Genomic DNA, 18,318 nt, shown 5'->3' with positions numbered 1-18,318 from the left:
TGTTTGAGATTGACAGTTTTTGGTTGTTCCCCATGTCCAGAACAGTTTCAAGCTTCGGATCTCCCATACTACCCTCTTTTCCCCTCCCCCAGTGGCAGTAGATAGATGCAACAGTATGTTCACTTGACCACTAAATTATGATGCTGAAGTTAAGAACTGGATGGAAGAGCCATGTTACAGAAAAAGCTTTCCCATCTCTGTGAGAAAGAATGAAGCAACACACAGTCCTGTGGAGATGCAGGTGCCATGTTGGACTCAGCTCTACCTTGGCACTGGCATCAGTTTGAGATATATATAATTTTATATATATATGTATGTATATGTATACATATATATATATATATATATATATATATATATATATATATATAGTTGTATGTTATTTATGTTTTAGCACACTGTCCCATTCTCCGGTCTGGATTTGGGGCAGTTGGTCCTGGGGACAGGTTGGACAGAAGGGGCCAGGGTGCAGAAGAAGCCAGAGATAAGAGTGAGGCCCAGGCCTCCCCAAGCACAGAACATTGACCAGCCATAGCCATGGCTGATATCGTCAGGAAGTCCATACAGGTAGCGGGGGTAGCGGGACAGCTCAAAGTTGATTCCAGCCACACACGTGCACAGTGAAATAATGCAGAAGGTTCCTGGAGAAGGAAAAGAAAGGGGGAAGAAGGGAGGAAAGAACAAAGAAAGGTTAGAAATATACAAGTATTGCTCTCCAATTGTGTGATAAAGAAACAGGACAATGAGGTAATGACTGCAAATCTGGCAGTGAAAGGAATTGACACATAAAGAGATGTGGCCTAGCACTTTGGAGAGGATTGGGTCGCAGCAATCCTTGTATTTTAGTTTTGGTCCTGACTGGCGCTGGTTGGGAGAAACTTCAATAGAACCATTTTCTGTCAGAATATGCCAGGGGTGGGCAAAATACGGCTTGTGGGATGCATCTGGCCTGCCAAGCCATTCTATATGGCCCGTGGGGCCCCTAAAAAATTTAGAAAATTAATATTTATCTGCTCCTGGCTGCCTGTCAATGATGACAGGAGCCAGGGGCAGTAGGACCCAGGGGGAGCCAGCAGCAGGATGCAGCTGCCCAGCCCCTCCCCACCCCCAGCCATTTCCTTGCCTTCCTGCCCCCGCACTGCTCCAGTACCATGTAGCTCCCAGTTGCATCATTGGACCACAGGAGCACAGGCCTGCACTGGTACCTCAGGGTGTATGTGTGTATGTTTGTAGGGTGAGTCCCACATGCACACCCTACTTTGCACATGCACTCACACCTCCTCTCACACTGCCATACGTGCAGACTCCCACACCCCACACATCCACACACATACCCATCTGCTCCCTCACCCCACATACCCACACATCCACAGGCCCCACAAACCTATATCCACTCATCCCACAATATATGAGTAAAAGAAACTTCAATTTAAGCTATTATATACAATCACTTCTATGTACACTACACAAACACATGTAAACCAGGACAAAAATATTTTTTGAAATCAAATTAATGAATGTTTTAGATGTTTGCTTTTTAGCATATAATTTGGTATTTTTCTGGTTCTGAGATGACAAACCCCTTGCTGAAAGGAGTATTTCCAGGGACAAGGGGGGAGACTTCTGGTGGCAAAGGTCAGAGGTTAGGGGGTGGGACTTCCAGTCACAAGATGGCAACCAGGGGGCGGGGCACCTGTCAAAGAGTGGGGCTACCCATGCGGCCCTCGACAGCTTGCCAAAACTCGGTAAGTGGCCTGCCATCTGAAATAATTGCCCGCCCCTGGAATACATAGCACCATCAAAATGAAGACTTCAAAAAATTAGGTCAGTTTCACTAGAATCTTGTTTAGGACGAGAAAATAAAGAGAAAATGTTCTGACCATGTGAAAACTTTGTGTTTTGACATTTAAAAATGCAATGTTTGGATTTTTCATTTTTAAGTGACTTTTTATTTCATTTTTTAACTCCACATTATATTGGGTAGTATATAATACAACATAATAAAAAGGACAGCTTGAAATCATTTAGTTTTGTCCGACTGAAATATTTCAAATCAACTGAAATGACTTGCCCTTCAGAATTTTGTGTCAAAGAAAATTTCAAAATGTTAACATGCCACTTGTGAACCAGACCACACTTTAAAATCCTTTTTGTACCATAACTCCCACCCTTGGCAGGCTCTAGCCCTGAATCTGATTTGTTTGCAATATCAGGGTAACCACTGACATTTACAAGCTCAGGTTTCCATCTGCATAAAGGGAATAATAATACTTACTTGCTTCTGCATGACACTATGAAGATTGTCTGTGCATCCCTGGTGGGTGCTAAGTGTTACAGAAAGACACTAATTTCATTTCAGTTGAGCTTGATGCTTAGACTATCTTGAACCTAATTTTGATATCTGACCTCAACTTTGCCAAAACTCTCTTGAAACTTCACAAGTACTGTATAATCTATCTATTTACAATATGTTCTTATAATAGATCACTACAGAATCTTAGCACCTCTCCCAAGAGATAATTACCAAAATCAGAACAGAGCCAGTGATCTGCATTTCCTCCCTACTTCCTCCAAGGCACTGTCAGGGCTATGCTATTTTCAATACTGTGTTCCCTTCTCTCTTCTCCTTCCCCTTTTAATCATCTTCTCTTACTACTCCTTCTCTTCTCCGCCTTCTGCTTCTGTACCTTTTTTCCTCCTCCCCTCGTCTTCATTGTCAGTTTTAATTGTTATTAATGGAAGTGAATTTTGAACATTTGCAAGGCATGTGCAAAATTATGCTAGGGCACAATTCTTTTGGGATGTCATAGGTCAGCTAGACAAGATGTTTGGGAAAAAAGGCACCAAAAAGTACTGCTGGCACAGAGGTGCAGGACAGTATTCCAGCTTTCAATTTTAGGAATATGATAATACCAGCCTAAAATCTCCATAAAAATCCCATCAAGTTTACTGACCTTGGGTAAGTCATGTCCCTATCTCTCTGTACCTGCTTCTCCTTCACCACTTCATTTGCCTTGTTTAGACATCCTTAGGGGTGTCTATATACATGCTCTGGGGTGGGGAGGGGTGTTTTAATTAGAGCAGCTCCCGGAGAACCGCTTTAATTAAAGCATAGCAGCATCACATGTATTCAGTGTCCTACATTTCAAAAGGGCCATGGGGGCACTTTAACTAAAGCTTATTCAACAAATTTTAGTAAAAGCACCCCTGCTGCTATTTTGAAATGCAGGGTGCTGAATACATGTGACGCTGCAGCATACTGGAGCTTTCTAATTGGAACACACCAGCAGACTCAATTAACTGAGTCTAAGTAAAGTGTGTCAGAGCACGTGTATAGGCACCCTAAGTTGTTTTTTGAGGAACAGATACTCTTACCGTGTGTTTGTACTGTGCCTAGTCCAGTGTGGCCCCTGGGGCTTCTAGTTACAACATCAGCAGCAGCAGCAGCAACATCTGGTTGTTTCAAAATTCTGGAAGACTTCTCTCATCTTTGCATTCACTACAGGTACCTCCTTTATCTGTGTGACAGCAGTAAAGATGTGCCACATTCATCAGAGGTGGAAAAAACCCTTTTATTCAGAGGTTGAGGTAATAGGGGACCCCTTTTATAAGGAATAATCTTTCCTCTCTTTGCTTTCTACCCTCATCTGAGTACTTAGTGCCTTGCATTTCTAAACACTGTCCAAGTACTGCCTATCAGTATGTGCTCTGGGCTGTGTCATATAAATGATGTGGAGTGCTGTGAGCACAACACTGGATGCTTTCCTTTATCAGGAAGTACACAGAAGAAATTAAAATTAAAGGTGATCAAAGTAGGTCATCAAATGTTTCCTTTCCAGGTGCTTTGAGCCATTTGCACTGAGACCCTTTACACCTCTTTGCATATTTAAAAGAGGCACACATGGCCAGAGACCTTAGTGTAAGAAAGCATTGGTCTCTTTTGAGTTTGGACCCATAAAATTTAACCATGGGCATTTACATAAGTTACATTTTTCATGTACTGTGTCCCCTGGAAGCTCTCTACAGCCATAACATAACAAACGCTCACAGCTGCAGAGCACTTTTAAAATGGCTTATTGCACAATAATTTAGCTCTCATCTAATAAAGTATCAGACAGGGGCGCTCCAAGGCAGAATGCCTTAGGGAACCTGTGTACAGGTTCCTTGAGAGGGTTAATTTTGGGTGTTTCCCAAGACCCCAGTGGGGGTAGCTGAGGGGACCATGTGCTGCAGGAGGGGCTCTGTCCCTCCTCCCTCCCCCTCCCATCCACTGCTGACAGTTGCCAGGTCAGGGGGTGGGGTGCAGACAGGGCTGGGAGATGCTGCTGGAGGAGGTTGAAGGAGGCTGCTGGAGCACTCCTGCCTGCCAGCCTGGGCCAGTGCAGGCAGGCTCCAAGCCTCCCCCCCAACCCAACAGGTGAATGCCCATTGAATCTGTGTAAAGTGCCATGAGTTAGCGTGCCTCCTCACAGGCTGCCTGCACTTGTGTAAGCACCCCCTGATACCAGGAACCAGCAACCTTTCGGAGTTGTGGGCTGGAACAACCCAGCTCAGGCCCGAGGTGGGCCACGTTCCAACTCGGCCACAGCTGCCACTTCTCTCCACCCTCTAGCTGTGGTCTGGGTGCAGCTCCCAGCCATCTGACCCGGGTGCAACTCCTCACTGCTCAGCCTTCATGCAGGTGCAAGCTAAGAATCTCACCATTGACATGCTGCTGAAGCCCCTGTCCTGCAGGCCAAATCCAGTGGCTCTGCAGGCCATATGTCACCAACTCCTGCACTAAGATAAAGCTAGCTGCTAGAGGATTCACAGGCCTCTTGGAAGGACGAAATGTTCAGAAACTATAGCTGCTCTGATACTAAAAGAAAACCAACAAAGATCAAGATCCTCAATATGCTTCTGCAGCAAAATACATTATTGTGTGGGTTCCTGCACATAATCCTGATCCCATGTATTTCTTTTGCAGAATAATGAAGCGCCTTCTATGCACACATCAGACACTATATATCATCATGATATATATGGCTTCTCTCTAGAAAAGGCCCATGGCCACCTGCCAGCATACCAGAACCAACTGCATACCAGAGCCACCTGCCAGCAAACATCTTTAGACGCTTGGTTGTTCAATCTGCACTTCGGTCCGTGACAGAGGATGGTCCAGACTTCTTTGTGTCTCTGTACTGTGTAATGCCAACCTTGCTGTTGCCTGCAGGCCTATCAGATTCACTCCTGGTGTCCTTTTGACCTCTAGAAGCACCTTACAAAGGGTCAGGAGAATGGCTGGAGATTGATTTTTCATATCAGTGGGTGCATATACATGTGTGCTTTGCTGTGAAGTGGACTAATTAGCTCCTCAGTAAAGCGAAACAGTCTACATGTGCGCTGGTAGTAGGGTGCAGTAAACTTATTATCTCCACAATAAGATAGTACTGTTGGGGACAGTACTATCCTACAGAGGAGTAAATAACTGCACTGAAATGCATATGTAGATGCTGACTACATGTAGATGGTCCTGCCAGTTTCTTCACCGGCCAAAGCGGACAGGGCTGACCCTGGTGCTCATTGCCAGCCTGGACCTGCTCCACCCCAGCTCAAAGTGCTGATGTCCTGGGCACACATGTAGATGCTACACCCAGGAGCAGTTAACTCTGGTGCAAACTGCCCCAGAGTTTATTGCTTCACCCTAATTGCACATGTAGATGCACCCAGTGAAAGCGAGACAGACAGATTCATAGATTCATACATGCTAGGGTCGGAAAGGACCTGAACAGACCATCGAGTCTGACCCCTGACCTAGGCAGGAAAGAGTGCTGGGGTCAGATAACCCCAGCCAGATGCCTATCCAGCCTTCTCTTAAAGACCCCCAAGGTAGGGGACAGCACCACCTCCCTTGGAAGCCCATTCTAAATTTTGGCAACCCTTACCATGAAGAAGTTTTTCCTGATATCTAGCCTAAATCTGCTCTCTGTCAGTATGTGACCATTGTTCCTTGTTACCCCAAAAGGCACCCTGGTGAACAGAGTATCTCTGATCCCTTGCTGCGTCCCCATAATGAATCTGTAGGTGGCCACAAGATCACCTCTCAGCCTTCTCTTGTGGAGGCTGAAGAGGTCCAGGTCCCTCAATCACTGGCCAGCTACCGATGTCAGTCTTTTCCCCCCTGCTCCCCCTCCCTCTTCTCAGTTTCTGTTCCCCTGAAAGACTGCCTTCCGAATCTCCGAATCTTTTTCTGAATCGATTCGGAGGTTTTCTTTTGGTCTCCTGATTCAAGTTTGGTGATTCAGCCTCTGAATCGAGCCGAATCTTCTCCAAATCGAATCAGTGACCGAAGCTTCACACACCCCGACTGGCAACCTCTCAGTTTCAGTGCCTTTGCAAACATTTTACAGTGAGGCCCCACAATCTGGGATCCTCCTTAGGGTAATCTCATGTCATTGCAAAATCAACAGCAGAAGATGCTGTAGGAGTAGAAGGCTTCCCTCTCAGAAGTCAGCAGGATGACTCCCTCCCTCTTGTCTCTGAAATCAAAGCACTTGTCTGATTTGAAATCTCAGCCCTCCTCCCAGTCCTGCTCTGCTGAATGGATTATCCTGGTAACATGAGGTTGTGTGGGAAAGAATCCAATAGTCCCTGTGTGACGGGCCACTATAGCTTTTATATCATGAGATGAGAGAGAAGTCTAGCAGTGCTGCTGTGCTGTAAGTCAAGCTCAACAGGCAGTGGTTAGAAAATGGCTTAAGTGTCCTTTGCTAAAAAGAATGCGATTGTTTCAGCTCCATTAGAAACATAAGACTGTGAGGGGAGGTAGGAGGGAAACCTGTTGGCTAAACTGAAGCTGTGTTTGCTCAATACCAAAGGGAAGGAAGTAACTTCAGGCTTCATGTACTCCCTTTCTCCTACACTTTGCCTTGTGCACCATGAATAAAAGCTGCTCCAGGGAAGGCCAGCTGCTTACTCTGTCTTGATAGGGTGCCCAGGCTGAATCTATGGCTCTGATTTTGGCTGGGGCTGTCTACCACAAATAATCAATAATGAGATGAAAGTTACAAAGATGGAGAAGAATACCAATCTCAAATGTGGAACTACTTTAAGAAATGCTGATCCCATCCCCCAGCCTTGAGTCTGGATTTTAACCAAGCTGATAAATTAGGAGTAGCATGCACAGGGATTTGCTCATGCCATGTTCCCAGCCATAGCTCTTCTCTACCTTTTTGGGGTGGTATCTCCTATAAATATTTAAGACACAAATCTACCAACACCCCCAGTATGATCTCACTATTTATGACTGTCAATTACACACATGAAAAAAAATCACCTCATACAAACTAGGAAAACCTTCCTGTGTGTTATGCAAATCCCACATATTGTTTGCATTCAGCTGGAAGAAGTAGGAAGCACCCCCACGTCCTGTTAATCTGGCCCCTCACCATGAGAAGGACCAGGGCTGCTGGTAAGGCTGTTACCATCTCACAGCTACATGGTGGTCTGAACAGAATGCGCTGGGGATTGCAAACCTAGACAGAGTGACATGATGGCCATAGCACAAAATACCATCCTCCCAACTGGCACAATTGGTGGCAGTCAGCAGGAGGCTCAAGGTCTGAATGGGCACAGAGACTGAAGTGATCTTTCTAAGTTGAGGTTAGACATATCTGTGGGATGGTGTGAGAAAGCTTATGTACTGTTGCCCATACTACTATCTTGCTGAACAGAAATTGCACTTCAGGGTCTCTGAAGTGGTTACATTTCATGAGCAGCTCACTGAAACCCATGCTGCCCCATAAAAAATGAAATCCTAAAGAATTTCACCAATGGGTCCTTGCAAATCAGTCATGTACTTCCCTTCCACATTTGCTAATGAGCCAGTGTCCCAGGACAGCAGTGGCAATATAGAATTGTTATTTGTTTGTCAAAAATATTTTCTGCAGCTCTGGGATAATCAGAACTGAATACAGATGGGCTGAGGTTTAGCTTTCCTCCCCATGGACTTGACAGGCAGAATATGAATGACAGGCAGTAATAACAATCCACGAGGGATGTGCTGGTATCTGAGCAGGGTTAGGGAGAGAAACACTGACTCCTCCAGTAGGGGATGGCAGAGCAACATACTAAATTCAGTTTGTTGAGGACAGAGAAATCCAAACTGGGATATACTTTTTATACATGAAACATCAATAAAGCCATAGCAATGGTTTATAATAAAGGAGATTCACATTCTGCTGCAAAATGCTTCAGTTAGGCGAGAGAATAAGTTTCAGGTAAGGTCATGTATACACCACAGAAACTGCTGTGTTGGAAATCTAATCACCACTCCTGATTAAATAGCTTCACTTCCTCTGATTTCATCTTGGAAATAGCTGTCCTGCTGATGTGAAGAGGTTAAACCCCAGTGACAAGTTAATTGTAACAACCTGACCATTACCTGGTGTACCTCCTGCTTGTTTCTTTTTATCTGCTTATGGTCTCTTTTATTTAGATTATATGCTATTTAAGGCAGTTGCCATCTTTTTGTTATAGACAATGACTAGCACAATGGGACTCTTCATCTTAGTCATGGTCACTAGAAGCTTGTGTCTTGTAGCTAATGACAGCACCTGGGATGCCCACCTTGGTACATCTTTAGGCTGTTTAGCCTGGCCAGAGCTGCAGAGAAGATCCTCAGGTGAGCTGTGAACATGGTTGTTGTGAAACCACCTTAGGAGTGGGCTGAGTTAGGTACCACCATTTTTAAGCATGATAGTATTAAACAGGGTGGTAGGGCTATGTAGTTACATATTAAGCAGGATTGTAAGGCTATGTAGGTATGAAGTGTTCTTTTTTTTTTTAATTATCATTCTATAGTGCGGTTTCATAATCCAGACCCTGCACCAAAAAAACCCTATTCTTCTTAGTGGCCAAGGAGGCTATGAATACTAATGGCATGAATCAGCAAGCTCAGAAACAGAAATCTTTTAAGGCCTTGTTTACACTAGAGAACTGTTTGCAAGGCAGTTGGTCATACTCAGCTGATCTAAGCACAAGAAATTTACTTATGCTGATGAGGCTCAAGGGATTTTATGAAAGACTTGTAAGGTTGAAAGGGGCCTCAAAGATCATCTAGTCCAGTGGTTCCCAAACTCTGACAGATTTAAAATGATACAACCTCAAGTACCACCAGCAAATTTTTGACATGTAAAGTAATTATAATAAATCTGTGAACACATACCGCTGACAGTTGTCTGCGTACCACAGATGGTACCCGTACCACAGATTGGGAACCGGTGATCTAGCCCAATTCATTGCATGGGGATAGGATTTGCTGTTCCTAAGCCATCTCAGATAGATGCCTGTTCAGTCTCTTCTTGAAAACCTTCAAGGAAGGAGGTTTCACAGCCTCCTAAGGCAGTTTGTGCCATTATGCTACTGCACAGACAGTTAGGAAGTTGTCCTGGGATTTACTCTACATCTGCTCTCTTGCATTTTAAACTCAGTAGCATTTGCTCTGCTGTCTATAGTGAAGGAGATCTGTGTTTTTAAATCTTCTTTTAGGCAACCTAAAAACTACTATCATGTTCCCTCCTCAATCTCTTTTCTCTCCAAATGAAGCATACCTAGTTCCTTGAATGACTTCCACTTCAATCCCTTTATCATCTTTGGAATCCTCTCCAGTTTCTCAAGTCTCAAAATGGTGCCCAAAACGGGAGGGAGCCTTCCAGCTAAGGTCTACTTACCACTGAGTAGAGTGTTACTATCACTACCTATATCTTATATACATTGCTAAATTAAGCAACCCAAATTGCATTTGCTTTTTTTGGTGACAGGATCGTACTGCTAACTACTACTATCAAGTGTGTGACTGCCATAACCACTTTTTTGCAGCACTACTGCCATCCCTGTTACCCCCTGTTCTACATTTGTACATTTGGATTTTCCTTCCTATGTACACTACCCTACCTTTGTCTATGTGGAATTTCATGTGGTGGTTTCTAGCCCAGTTCTCAGATTAATAAAGGTCCTTTTGAATTTCAATCCTATTTTTCAAAGGATTCGCAATCCCTCCCAAAGAATCACAATCCCTTTCTGTTTTAGTTTGCCTGCAAATATGTTTCTTATAATCTCTATCTCTGCATCCAGATCATTAATCTAAATGTTAAACAGCAATGAACCCAGTACAGACCCATGAAACCCAACTTGAGACCTCCTGCCAATCTGACATTGATCCACTAATAGTTATTCTCTGCTTGTGGTTATTTCACCAATTACATATCCACTTAATGGGAATTGCATCTAGCCTGCACTTCTCCAGCTTGCTTATGGCACGTGGGACTATGTCAAAAGTCCAGGTGTACTATGTTGACCACATTCCCCTCATCCACCACACTAGTTATCCTGTCAAAGAAGGAAATGAAGTTGGTTTGGCATGGTTTCCCTCACACCAGTTCTGTCCTAAATCATCTTGTTGCAATGCTATTTTAGTAGCTATGTATCCCATAATTGCCATCTTAGCTCCCAGTATTAGTAAACCTGGAAAAATTTTACAAGGGCATTAATGAGCAAGAACCACCAGCCCTTAATAAAAACACTGCAAGTGAAGGTTTGCCTTCTTAAGTGCCTGCCTGCATTCTCATTACCAAGAAGCTGGTTTTATAGTCTCAGGTGTTTCTCTGAGAGCCAGTTTGGTTTTGTGGCCCCAGTCATGCCTCATTACTGTGTACTGCACCCGCTGTGTGAGGCCTAAGCAGGCAATTCCTTTTCCACTCACTGGAAAATTATTACTTGTAAGCTGAGACCATCGGTAAAAATGAAAAGCCAAAATATTATTTAGCTTGGTTCTGTCACCTTAAAGGGAGAGCATCCATTAGACCAATCTAGTTAACGCTAAAAAAAATAAGTTAAAATCAGGTTCCAGTACTACACTTGCCTCTGAGACCCTCTCCCAATTTTTGTGGCTCTACAATCAGAATATTCTCCTGTTTTAAAAACCATCTCTTTTATGTCCGATTGAAAGATACACACAGCGCCTAACAGTGAAAACAACCCACTGGCAGTACTGTAAAAGGTACAAAATATACAAACTGAAAAAGCAGAGGGGATTTTTTTCCTGTGATCCCTTGCATTTAGAGAAATGTTACGTGTTACTTGGAAAGTAAGAAATGAAACAGAGGGATGAACTGTAAGATGATAGTGTCCCTTTTGCAACAGCAATTTTCAGTGAAATATGAGTTCTGTTTTTAAGTGTTTTTTGTGGGTTTGTACCCAATTGTTCTTAGTTGTGGTTATTTGTGGCTACTAATTCCTTTGGATGGCATGCTAGTTGTTTACTTGTCATCATATGTTTTTTATTACAGAGCCGTATTTAAAAGCCCATATCACAAGAGAATCTCCATCATTTTCAGCATTTCTTTATCCTACTTGCTTTTATTGTTTTCAAGGGACAGGAAGCAAACAAACAAATTAAATGTGCCCAGCTTCTGGAACAGAGAATGTTCCATTAACTAGTTAAATTATATCACAATCATATGAAATTATTAAAGAATAAAACTAAATTCTATCCCAGCTCAATGATGACAAACTCCTTTCTGAGGGAGCAGCTTTGCAGTAAACTCCTTCTGTGCATGGATTAAACGCCTCAGCAGCACACGGCTCTCAAGAGCATTTTATTGCTCTGTGCATACTTGCACAGAATATAAATTATTGTTTAATTATACACCGTCGCATCATCATCAGCTAACAGGCAGGTTGCAGAATAGCAAAGGGTTTACTTTAAATTTGCTCTTATAAAAAGACTCGGATGGAAGAAGCAGTCTGATTGGCTGGCGAAGACACCATGCCGTGTCATTATGAGACCATAAACCCACCTGGGTTGGAACTGAATACACTTTTTTAAAACTAAGAACCACAGTAAACAGCAGGGAGCGTAGTAATGTTATTATGGTGTCACATATCCACAGCCTGGGTGCTGCCTTCATTTGGCCTTTGGCCTCATGTTTAACAACGCACCAGAGGCATCCACAGCAAAACCCCATAACTGTGCATCCTTGTGTGTATTATTCCAGCAGCAGGGCCTGTGTGCTGATGTCTAACTGTACAAGCTGTAGTGGAGTATTGCACCAGAGAAGTGTGTATCCTGCATGATAACTGCATGCCCTGCTGGGCCAGGGCCTCAGTCTCAGGAAAACAGGGTATCACATGGAGCTAGTGGTCACATTACACCAGGATGGGGGCTGGCCCCATGTATGTATTACTTGCTCCTCTGGCACAAACACAAAGAAGAGAGGAGGGGAGGTACTTCTGAGCACAGAAGAGTAATTAGGGGTGCCAAGGGTTGTGGGGAGATATTCTTATCTGATTTGCGAACTACAAAAAAGTCCCCATGGTGTGGTCTGCCCACTCCAGTGGGGGTTAGGAGGCTGCCAGTGGAGTTGCCACCACCCCTGTGGTACCAGTCACAACTCCCATATACCCTTTTTAAATATCCTGGACCTGCCCATGCATATGTACAATACCATAAATATGTATTCTTCACAACCTTGTATTTTTGTGCACAAGGCAGGGACAACACTTTTGATAAGCTACTGAAAACTAGGAGCTGCTCAAAGCCTGGGAGCAATTCATGGACTAAACAGCACTTTGATAACTGTGAGCAAGGTAATCACCTCACTCCAAGACAGCCCAACAGTAACACAATGACCTTTAGGCCAAAATGACATCCCATGGCCTTGCAACCACCTACCCACACGTGGCCAAAATTTCACCAACGGTTGCAGTAGGGTGCTAATTAGTATTCTACTGGTGTGCTGGCAATATATGTTGTGGTGGTTAGGGTCAGAATTAAACAACTCCTTGGTGGAATGACTGTGTATTAATTCTATCTCTGCTTGCCTGACTGCCCAGACTATTCAGATGGGAATATGGGAAGGAATTGTAGGTGGGTTTTATTTTGTTCTATGTAGTACTGAACCCGGTGACCAGTGACATATCTACTGGGAGGGGCAGTAGCCCCAGCTGTGGATTTAGAGGGAGGCACCAGACTGGTGATGCCAGGGGCTGCTGCAGCTGGACCACCCTCCAGCTGCAGCAGCCAGAGCCCATCCCAGCACTGCAGCAGCAGCAGCGCTGAGTGAGGGAGGGGAGTCCTAGCCATAGCAGGTAATACCTCACTGCTGCTGCTCTCCAGCAACCATCCCCACCACCCCATCCGTTCTGCCCAGTGTGCCGAAGTACCTCATTGTGCCTCTGCCAGTAACTACTTGAAACCATCCTGTCATTGTTGCCTGATGCTATTTATTGCTTCCACCCCCGGGTATCAGTCACGAGGCTGCCGTTCCATTATATCTCAGAACTGCAATCTAACCAGGCTGCGTGATTGGTGCCACACTACATTCTTGGCAGGCACCTCCATTACAGACCTTGGTTTAATTTGATCATTATCACAGAAAGGATTTGACTTGTCACAGAGCTGCATCCACAGCAGTAAAGGGACTTGCAGCACCTTTTCCATTTGATCTTAGCAGCCCCATTAATTCTTTCCTGTGCCATGATGGATTTAACAGGACCATTCTAATCTGAAAATGAGAGTCCTATCTGGAAGTCTGACTAGGTTTTCTTTTAAAGTGAATACCGAAATAGTGAAAGTGGTCATGCTGACAGCCTCAGAGGTGGAAGGCCTCTCTGTATTTAAAGAAGAGAAGCAGCATAAACAGCTGCAGTGCAGGCTTCATCCATTCTGTCCTGCCAATACACCTTTAACATACTCTAAGGGGACCACTTCTAGGATGAGAAGGTAGAGTTATCCCCATGTCCATTCAATCTGTATTCTCTCTACTGTAGATGCCATCAAACAGGCCATCTGGTGCCATGCAGGGTGGTGTTTGTTGTATGATTTGGACATCTGCCCATTAGAAACTGGACTGAGACCCACTGACTCATTTCACGCAGGCAACCAAACAGATGTCTGGTTATAATGACTTTCCGTCACTCTCTGATTTGGATTGAAGGAGAACTGGGAGCCCTTGATGCAAAAGGTTTGAATCCCTTTACCATTCTCCCAAGCCATCCAGTTAGAAATTTAATCATTTTGTGACTATCCTGAGAGAGAACATTTAATTGTCTTGTACATAAAGCCTAAAAATGGCAAGGCAAACCCACAAAAACTGTACATTTCACATGAACAGAGCAGCAAACAGCACCACTCTGGACTCTGCTGCCTATTAAAGGGCTGAGGGTGCTGAGCAGGGTTACAAGAAATTCTTTCTTCATGGCATAGGGACTACAACTTTCACCTTTTCACAATATCTTTTGAGCCCCATACAAGTACCTTATACAGGACTAACTTCCACATGTCCACAGAGAAGAGCCAAGTCAAACTTTGTAAGGGAGTTGGGGGAGATAGGTCTGAGCCTTGTTTCAATCTCTGTATATCACAACAAGCCCCATTACCCATACAAATTCAGTTCTCTTTCTCTTACCATATAGACCTGTTTTTACCTTGTCAGTACTGCCAGCCACATACTGACTTCCATTACCCATGCACTGCCTTACCCCAGTTTGATAACAAGCATTTGAAAGGACTGGATAAATAATTCAAATAAATGCAAGTTCTGTTTGACCATCTTTCTCTGGCCTTGAAGTATGATGCCCTTGAAATTCAGATGCCAGCAGCAGATCAAAAAGTTGGTGACATTATCAAAGGGAAGGAACAACTATGGAATTTTAAAATATGATGTAGCTTGTTTCTCAGTGTTGTGGATGGGAGAGTTCTTTGTGTTCCTTTCTGAGTCTTTCCCATTCCTTTGGTTTATACCTCAATTCACTTCTTGTCAAATCCCCAACAAAAATACTGTCTTCTCAGCAGAAGGTAGCTACACAGGACTCTTTCCAGAACCAAAAGCTAGGCTCAAATTTTGAGCAGCTCAAAACATTACCTACTTTCTCATTTCCCCAAAGCACTGGGTATGTTGGTTCCACATCTTTCCCAGTGCCTGCAGTATTTGAAAGTGGAAAATTAGAAACCAATATTGTTTTTTGGCCTCCTCTGAAAGCAAACAAACAAGCAAGGGTAGAATGAATAAAATCACAGAATCACAGTACCAGAAGGGACCTGTAAGATCATCAAGTCCAATCCTCTGCCATGGGTAGGAAGTTATTAGGCTCAGATGAGCTCAACAAGGTACCTGTCCAGCCTCATCTTGAACACCTCCAAGGAGGGTGACTGCACAACCTCTGCTGGGAGTGTGTTCCAGATTCTGGTGACCCTTACAGAGAGAAAGTTCTTTCTTATGTCCACCCTGAATTTACCCTCTATTAGCTTATGCCCATTGGTCCTTGTCCCCACCAGAGGTGCCTTCCTGAAGAGTTGCTCCCCTAGATCCTGGTGTTCACCTCTGATGTACTTGTAGGCAGCTATCAAGTCACCCCTCAGCCTTCTCTTACTCAGACTGAACAGGCCCATTTCCCGGAGTCTCTCCTCATAGGGCCTATCCTCCATGCCCGTGACCATACAGGTGACCCTTCTTTGTATCCTGTCAAGCTTATCCATGTCCTTCTTGAAGTGTGGTGTCCAGAAATGGGCACAGTACTCCAGCTGAACAGAGAGGGAGGAATACCTCCCTGGATCTATTGGCCACACAGCAGCTGATGCACACCAGAGTTTTATTTGCTTTCCTGGCAACCTCATCACACTAATGGCTCATATTAATCTTCCAGTCGATTGTAACCCCCAGGTTTCGTTCAGATGCTGTGCCAGCCAGTGGCCCACCACCTATCGTGTATTTGTGGTGAGGGTTCTTCTTACCCAGGTGAAGGACCTTGCACTTCTCCCTGTTAAACCTCATCCAATTATGTTCCACCCATGATTCCAGTCTCTCAAAGTCACCCTGGATCCTGACCCTATCCTCCAGTATGCCCACGTTTCCTCACAGCTTGGTATTGTCTGCAAACGTAATCACTGAGCTCTCCACTCCCCCATCCAAGTCATTAATGAATATATTAAAGAGCATGGGTCCAAGCACTGATCCCTGGGACCGCCTCCCACTGGAGACGGCCCTCCAGGATGAGGCCATCCCATCAATTACCACCTTCTGGGAGCAGTCTCTAAGCCAATTGTCCACCCACCTCACTGTAGACTGGTCCAGGCCAGCACCCTCCAGTTTGTTTGGGGGAATCCCATGGGAAACAGAATCAAAGGCTTTACTGATGTCTAAGTAAATCACGTCAACCTTGTGTCCCTTGTCCCGATGGTATGAAAATGCCTTTTGGTGCAGGATCAGGATGAACTGACTTCTCCATGGAAAATAGGGCAGGCTCAAACAAATGCATCTATAGCCAACTGCAAAATGAAAAACAGTGCATTGTCTAGCTAGACATACACACTACTTAGTGTCTTGTGCTCCAGTCTGTCAAATCTCTGTACCACAGAAAAGGCTTCATGCTTCTCCCAAGTGCCAGTGTTCTTTTGTGATCCAGTACAAAGTTGCCAGAACTGTTTGCACTGGTCTTTTTTCTCTAGGGTGTGAGTGCATGTCTGGGAGTGGCAGAGATGAGCCACAGGAAGAAAATATTTGAAGTCTAGCTTTTGAGTCAGCTGACAATGTTTCCATGGAGATCGAATGCTAAGAAACGGACACTGGATTCTGCTGCTACTGATCCATCTCTTCTGGTATAAAACACTAAGTCCCCCCACCGGCATTGGCCTAAAAAACCTGCTTTATTTCCTCTCTTCCCTCCCACCAGTTTCCAGGCAGACATAAACTCTTAGGTCCCCACTTTAAAGTGCTAGGTCTGCTATTGGCATAAAGGGTAGGCTACATTTCTGATATACTGTAGAAAAACATTTAGTGGAAACAGCATGTTTCTGTGAGAAAGAGAACACAGGCCCCCGCATGAGAACTGATCCTGCAGGAAGTGCAAAGAAATGTGTTATGATCCCTCTTGAGCAGCATGACTGAGAGGCTACCACACAGCATTTCAGTGGAGGATGCCCAGCAGCTTATAGAAAATACTGCAGTGAGATCAGGCAGTCATCATTCACATTCTGTTTTCAAAGAGGTTGCTGCTTCCTTTTTAAAATGGGAGCCAATATTAATTAATAGATGCCAGAGAAGTGTTAAATACAACAGTGAAGCTGGATAGTGAAGGACTCAGAACTTAAGACTGAGCCACTTTTCTTGCATTGACACTAGAAAGCTTAGGAAGCGTCTTAATGGAGGAGCAGGGTATCTATGTAATCTTTTTGTTAGGGTGAAAAAGATAAAATAGGTTCCCACTCAACAGCTACAAAGGACCAACTGGCCAACAAGCACTTCAAGGCCAGAAGCTGACTGAATATACTTTTCCATTCTTGTACACAGATGCACTTTAAACTAGAGTATGGATTAAAAAAATCTTATAGTAAATGTTAAAGGGGTACTGATCTTCTAAAACCATGGGAGGTAATTTGTGAGGCCAGCTACCCATTCCATGTGCTCAAGGAAGGCTGATGAAGGCTGGGAGCCCCCCCACCCCCGAAGTAGTCACTTAGAGAAGAATGTAATGTACTGTGATGTTGAATGTCATGTACTGTAAAGTTGTAACATGAACTACAATGCCCAGAAGACTTGAGGGGACTGGAAGAAGAAACTGTAGTATAAACTGCAACTCCCAGAAGCCTCCAGGGGACTGGAGGAATGAACAGCAACATGCACTACAACTCCTAGAAGGTGGCAGGAGGGAGGAGGAAGCAGAAGGAGCAGCATCAGAGCACAGGTCATGCAGCAGAGAGGGAGATGTGTAGCCAGAGAGTCAAAAGGAGCAGCAGAGCTAGGACTGTGAGCTGCAGCAGTGGGGCTCAGACGTGGAGCCTGGGAAGATGGCAATTAAGCATTTCATGGGACCAGTGACTGGTTTGGAGCCCTCTGGAGTTGTGGGAGGGTTTAATGTTCTCAGGTGTTAGTGTTTTCTACTGGTTACCTGTTCCTGGGTGATTTCACCACACTGTCACTGTTTACTTCCTGTTATCCACATCCAAAGTGCATGTACCTTAATGTTAATATTTATTTGCCTATGTTTGACCCCCTCTCCTTAGCTCATTGACTTGTGACCCTAATTCCTAACATCCCCTATATAAAGTGGGAACTTTTCTTGCCAGCTCCCTGTGCCAGTCCCTGGGGTTGCAGGGTTTGATACAGGAACACTGCATGTCTGAAAAGAAGAAGGTAGGGGGGAAACCCAGGCCACTGTTCCTTTAAGAGCTCAGGACTATGATCCTTGTGGAGTGGGTAGGACAAGACCTCCTCTTTCCCTGGTGGCCCAGACATGCATTTGGGGTTATGAGACTAACCTGGTGAGGATTACAGGAGTGTT

The 18,318-nt window shown here is 44.4% G+C and overlaps 1 protein-coding gene across 1 annotated transcript in view; it reads right to left on the bottom strand.

Annotated features, from left to right (window-relative positions):
• Window positions 1–384: 384 nt before the first annotated feature.
• Window positions 385–18,318, bottom strand: part of TMEM178B (transmembrane protein 178B) — a 332,549-nt gene continuing 314,615 nt past the window's right edge. The window contains exon 5 of the mRNA XM_019489247.2: window positions 385–641. Coding sequence (XP_019344792.2) covers window positions 391–641 — 251 coding nt within the window. The 3' untranslated portion in view covers window positions 385–390. The remainder of the gene's footprint in view (window positions 642–18,318) is intronic.

This window comes from Alligator mississippiensis, chromosome 4 (genome assembly GCF_030867095.1).
Source record: "Alligator mississippiensis isolate rAllMis1 chromosome 4, rAllMis1, whole genome shotgun sequence".
Lineage (NCBI taxonomy): Eukaryota > Metazoa > Chordata > Crocodylia > Alligatoridae > Alligator > Alligator mississippiensis.
Note: the sequence above shows the minus strand (reverse complement) of the source record. Positions and strands in the feature narration are given on the sequence as shown.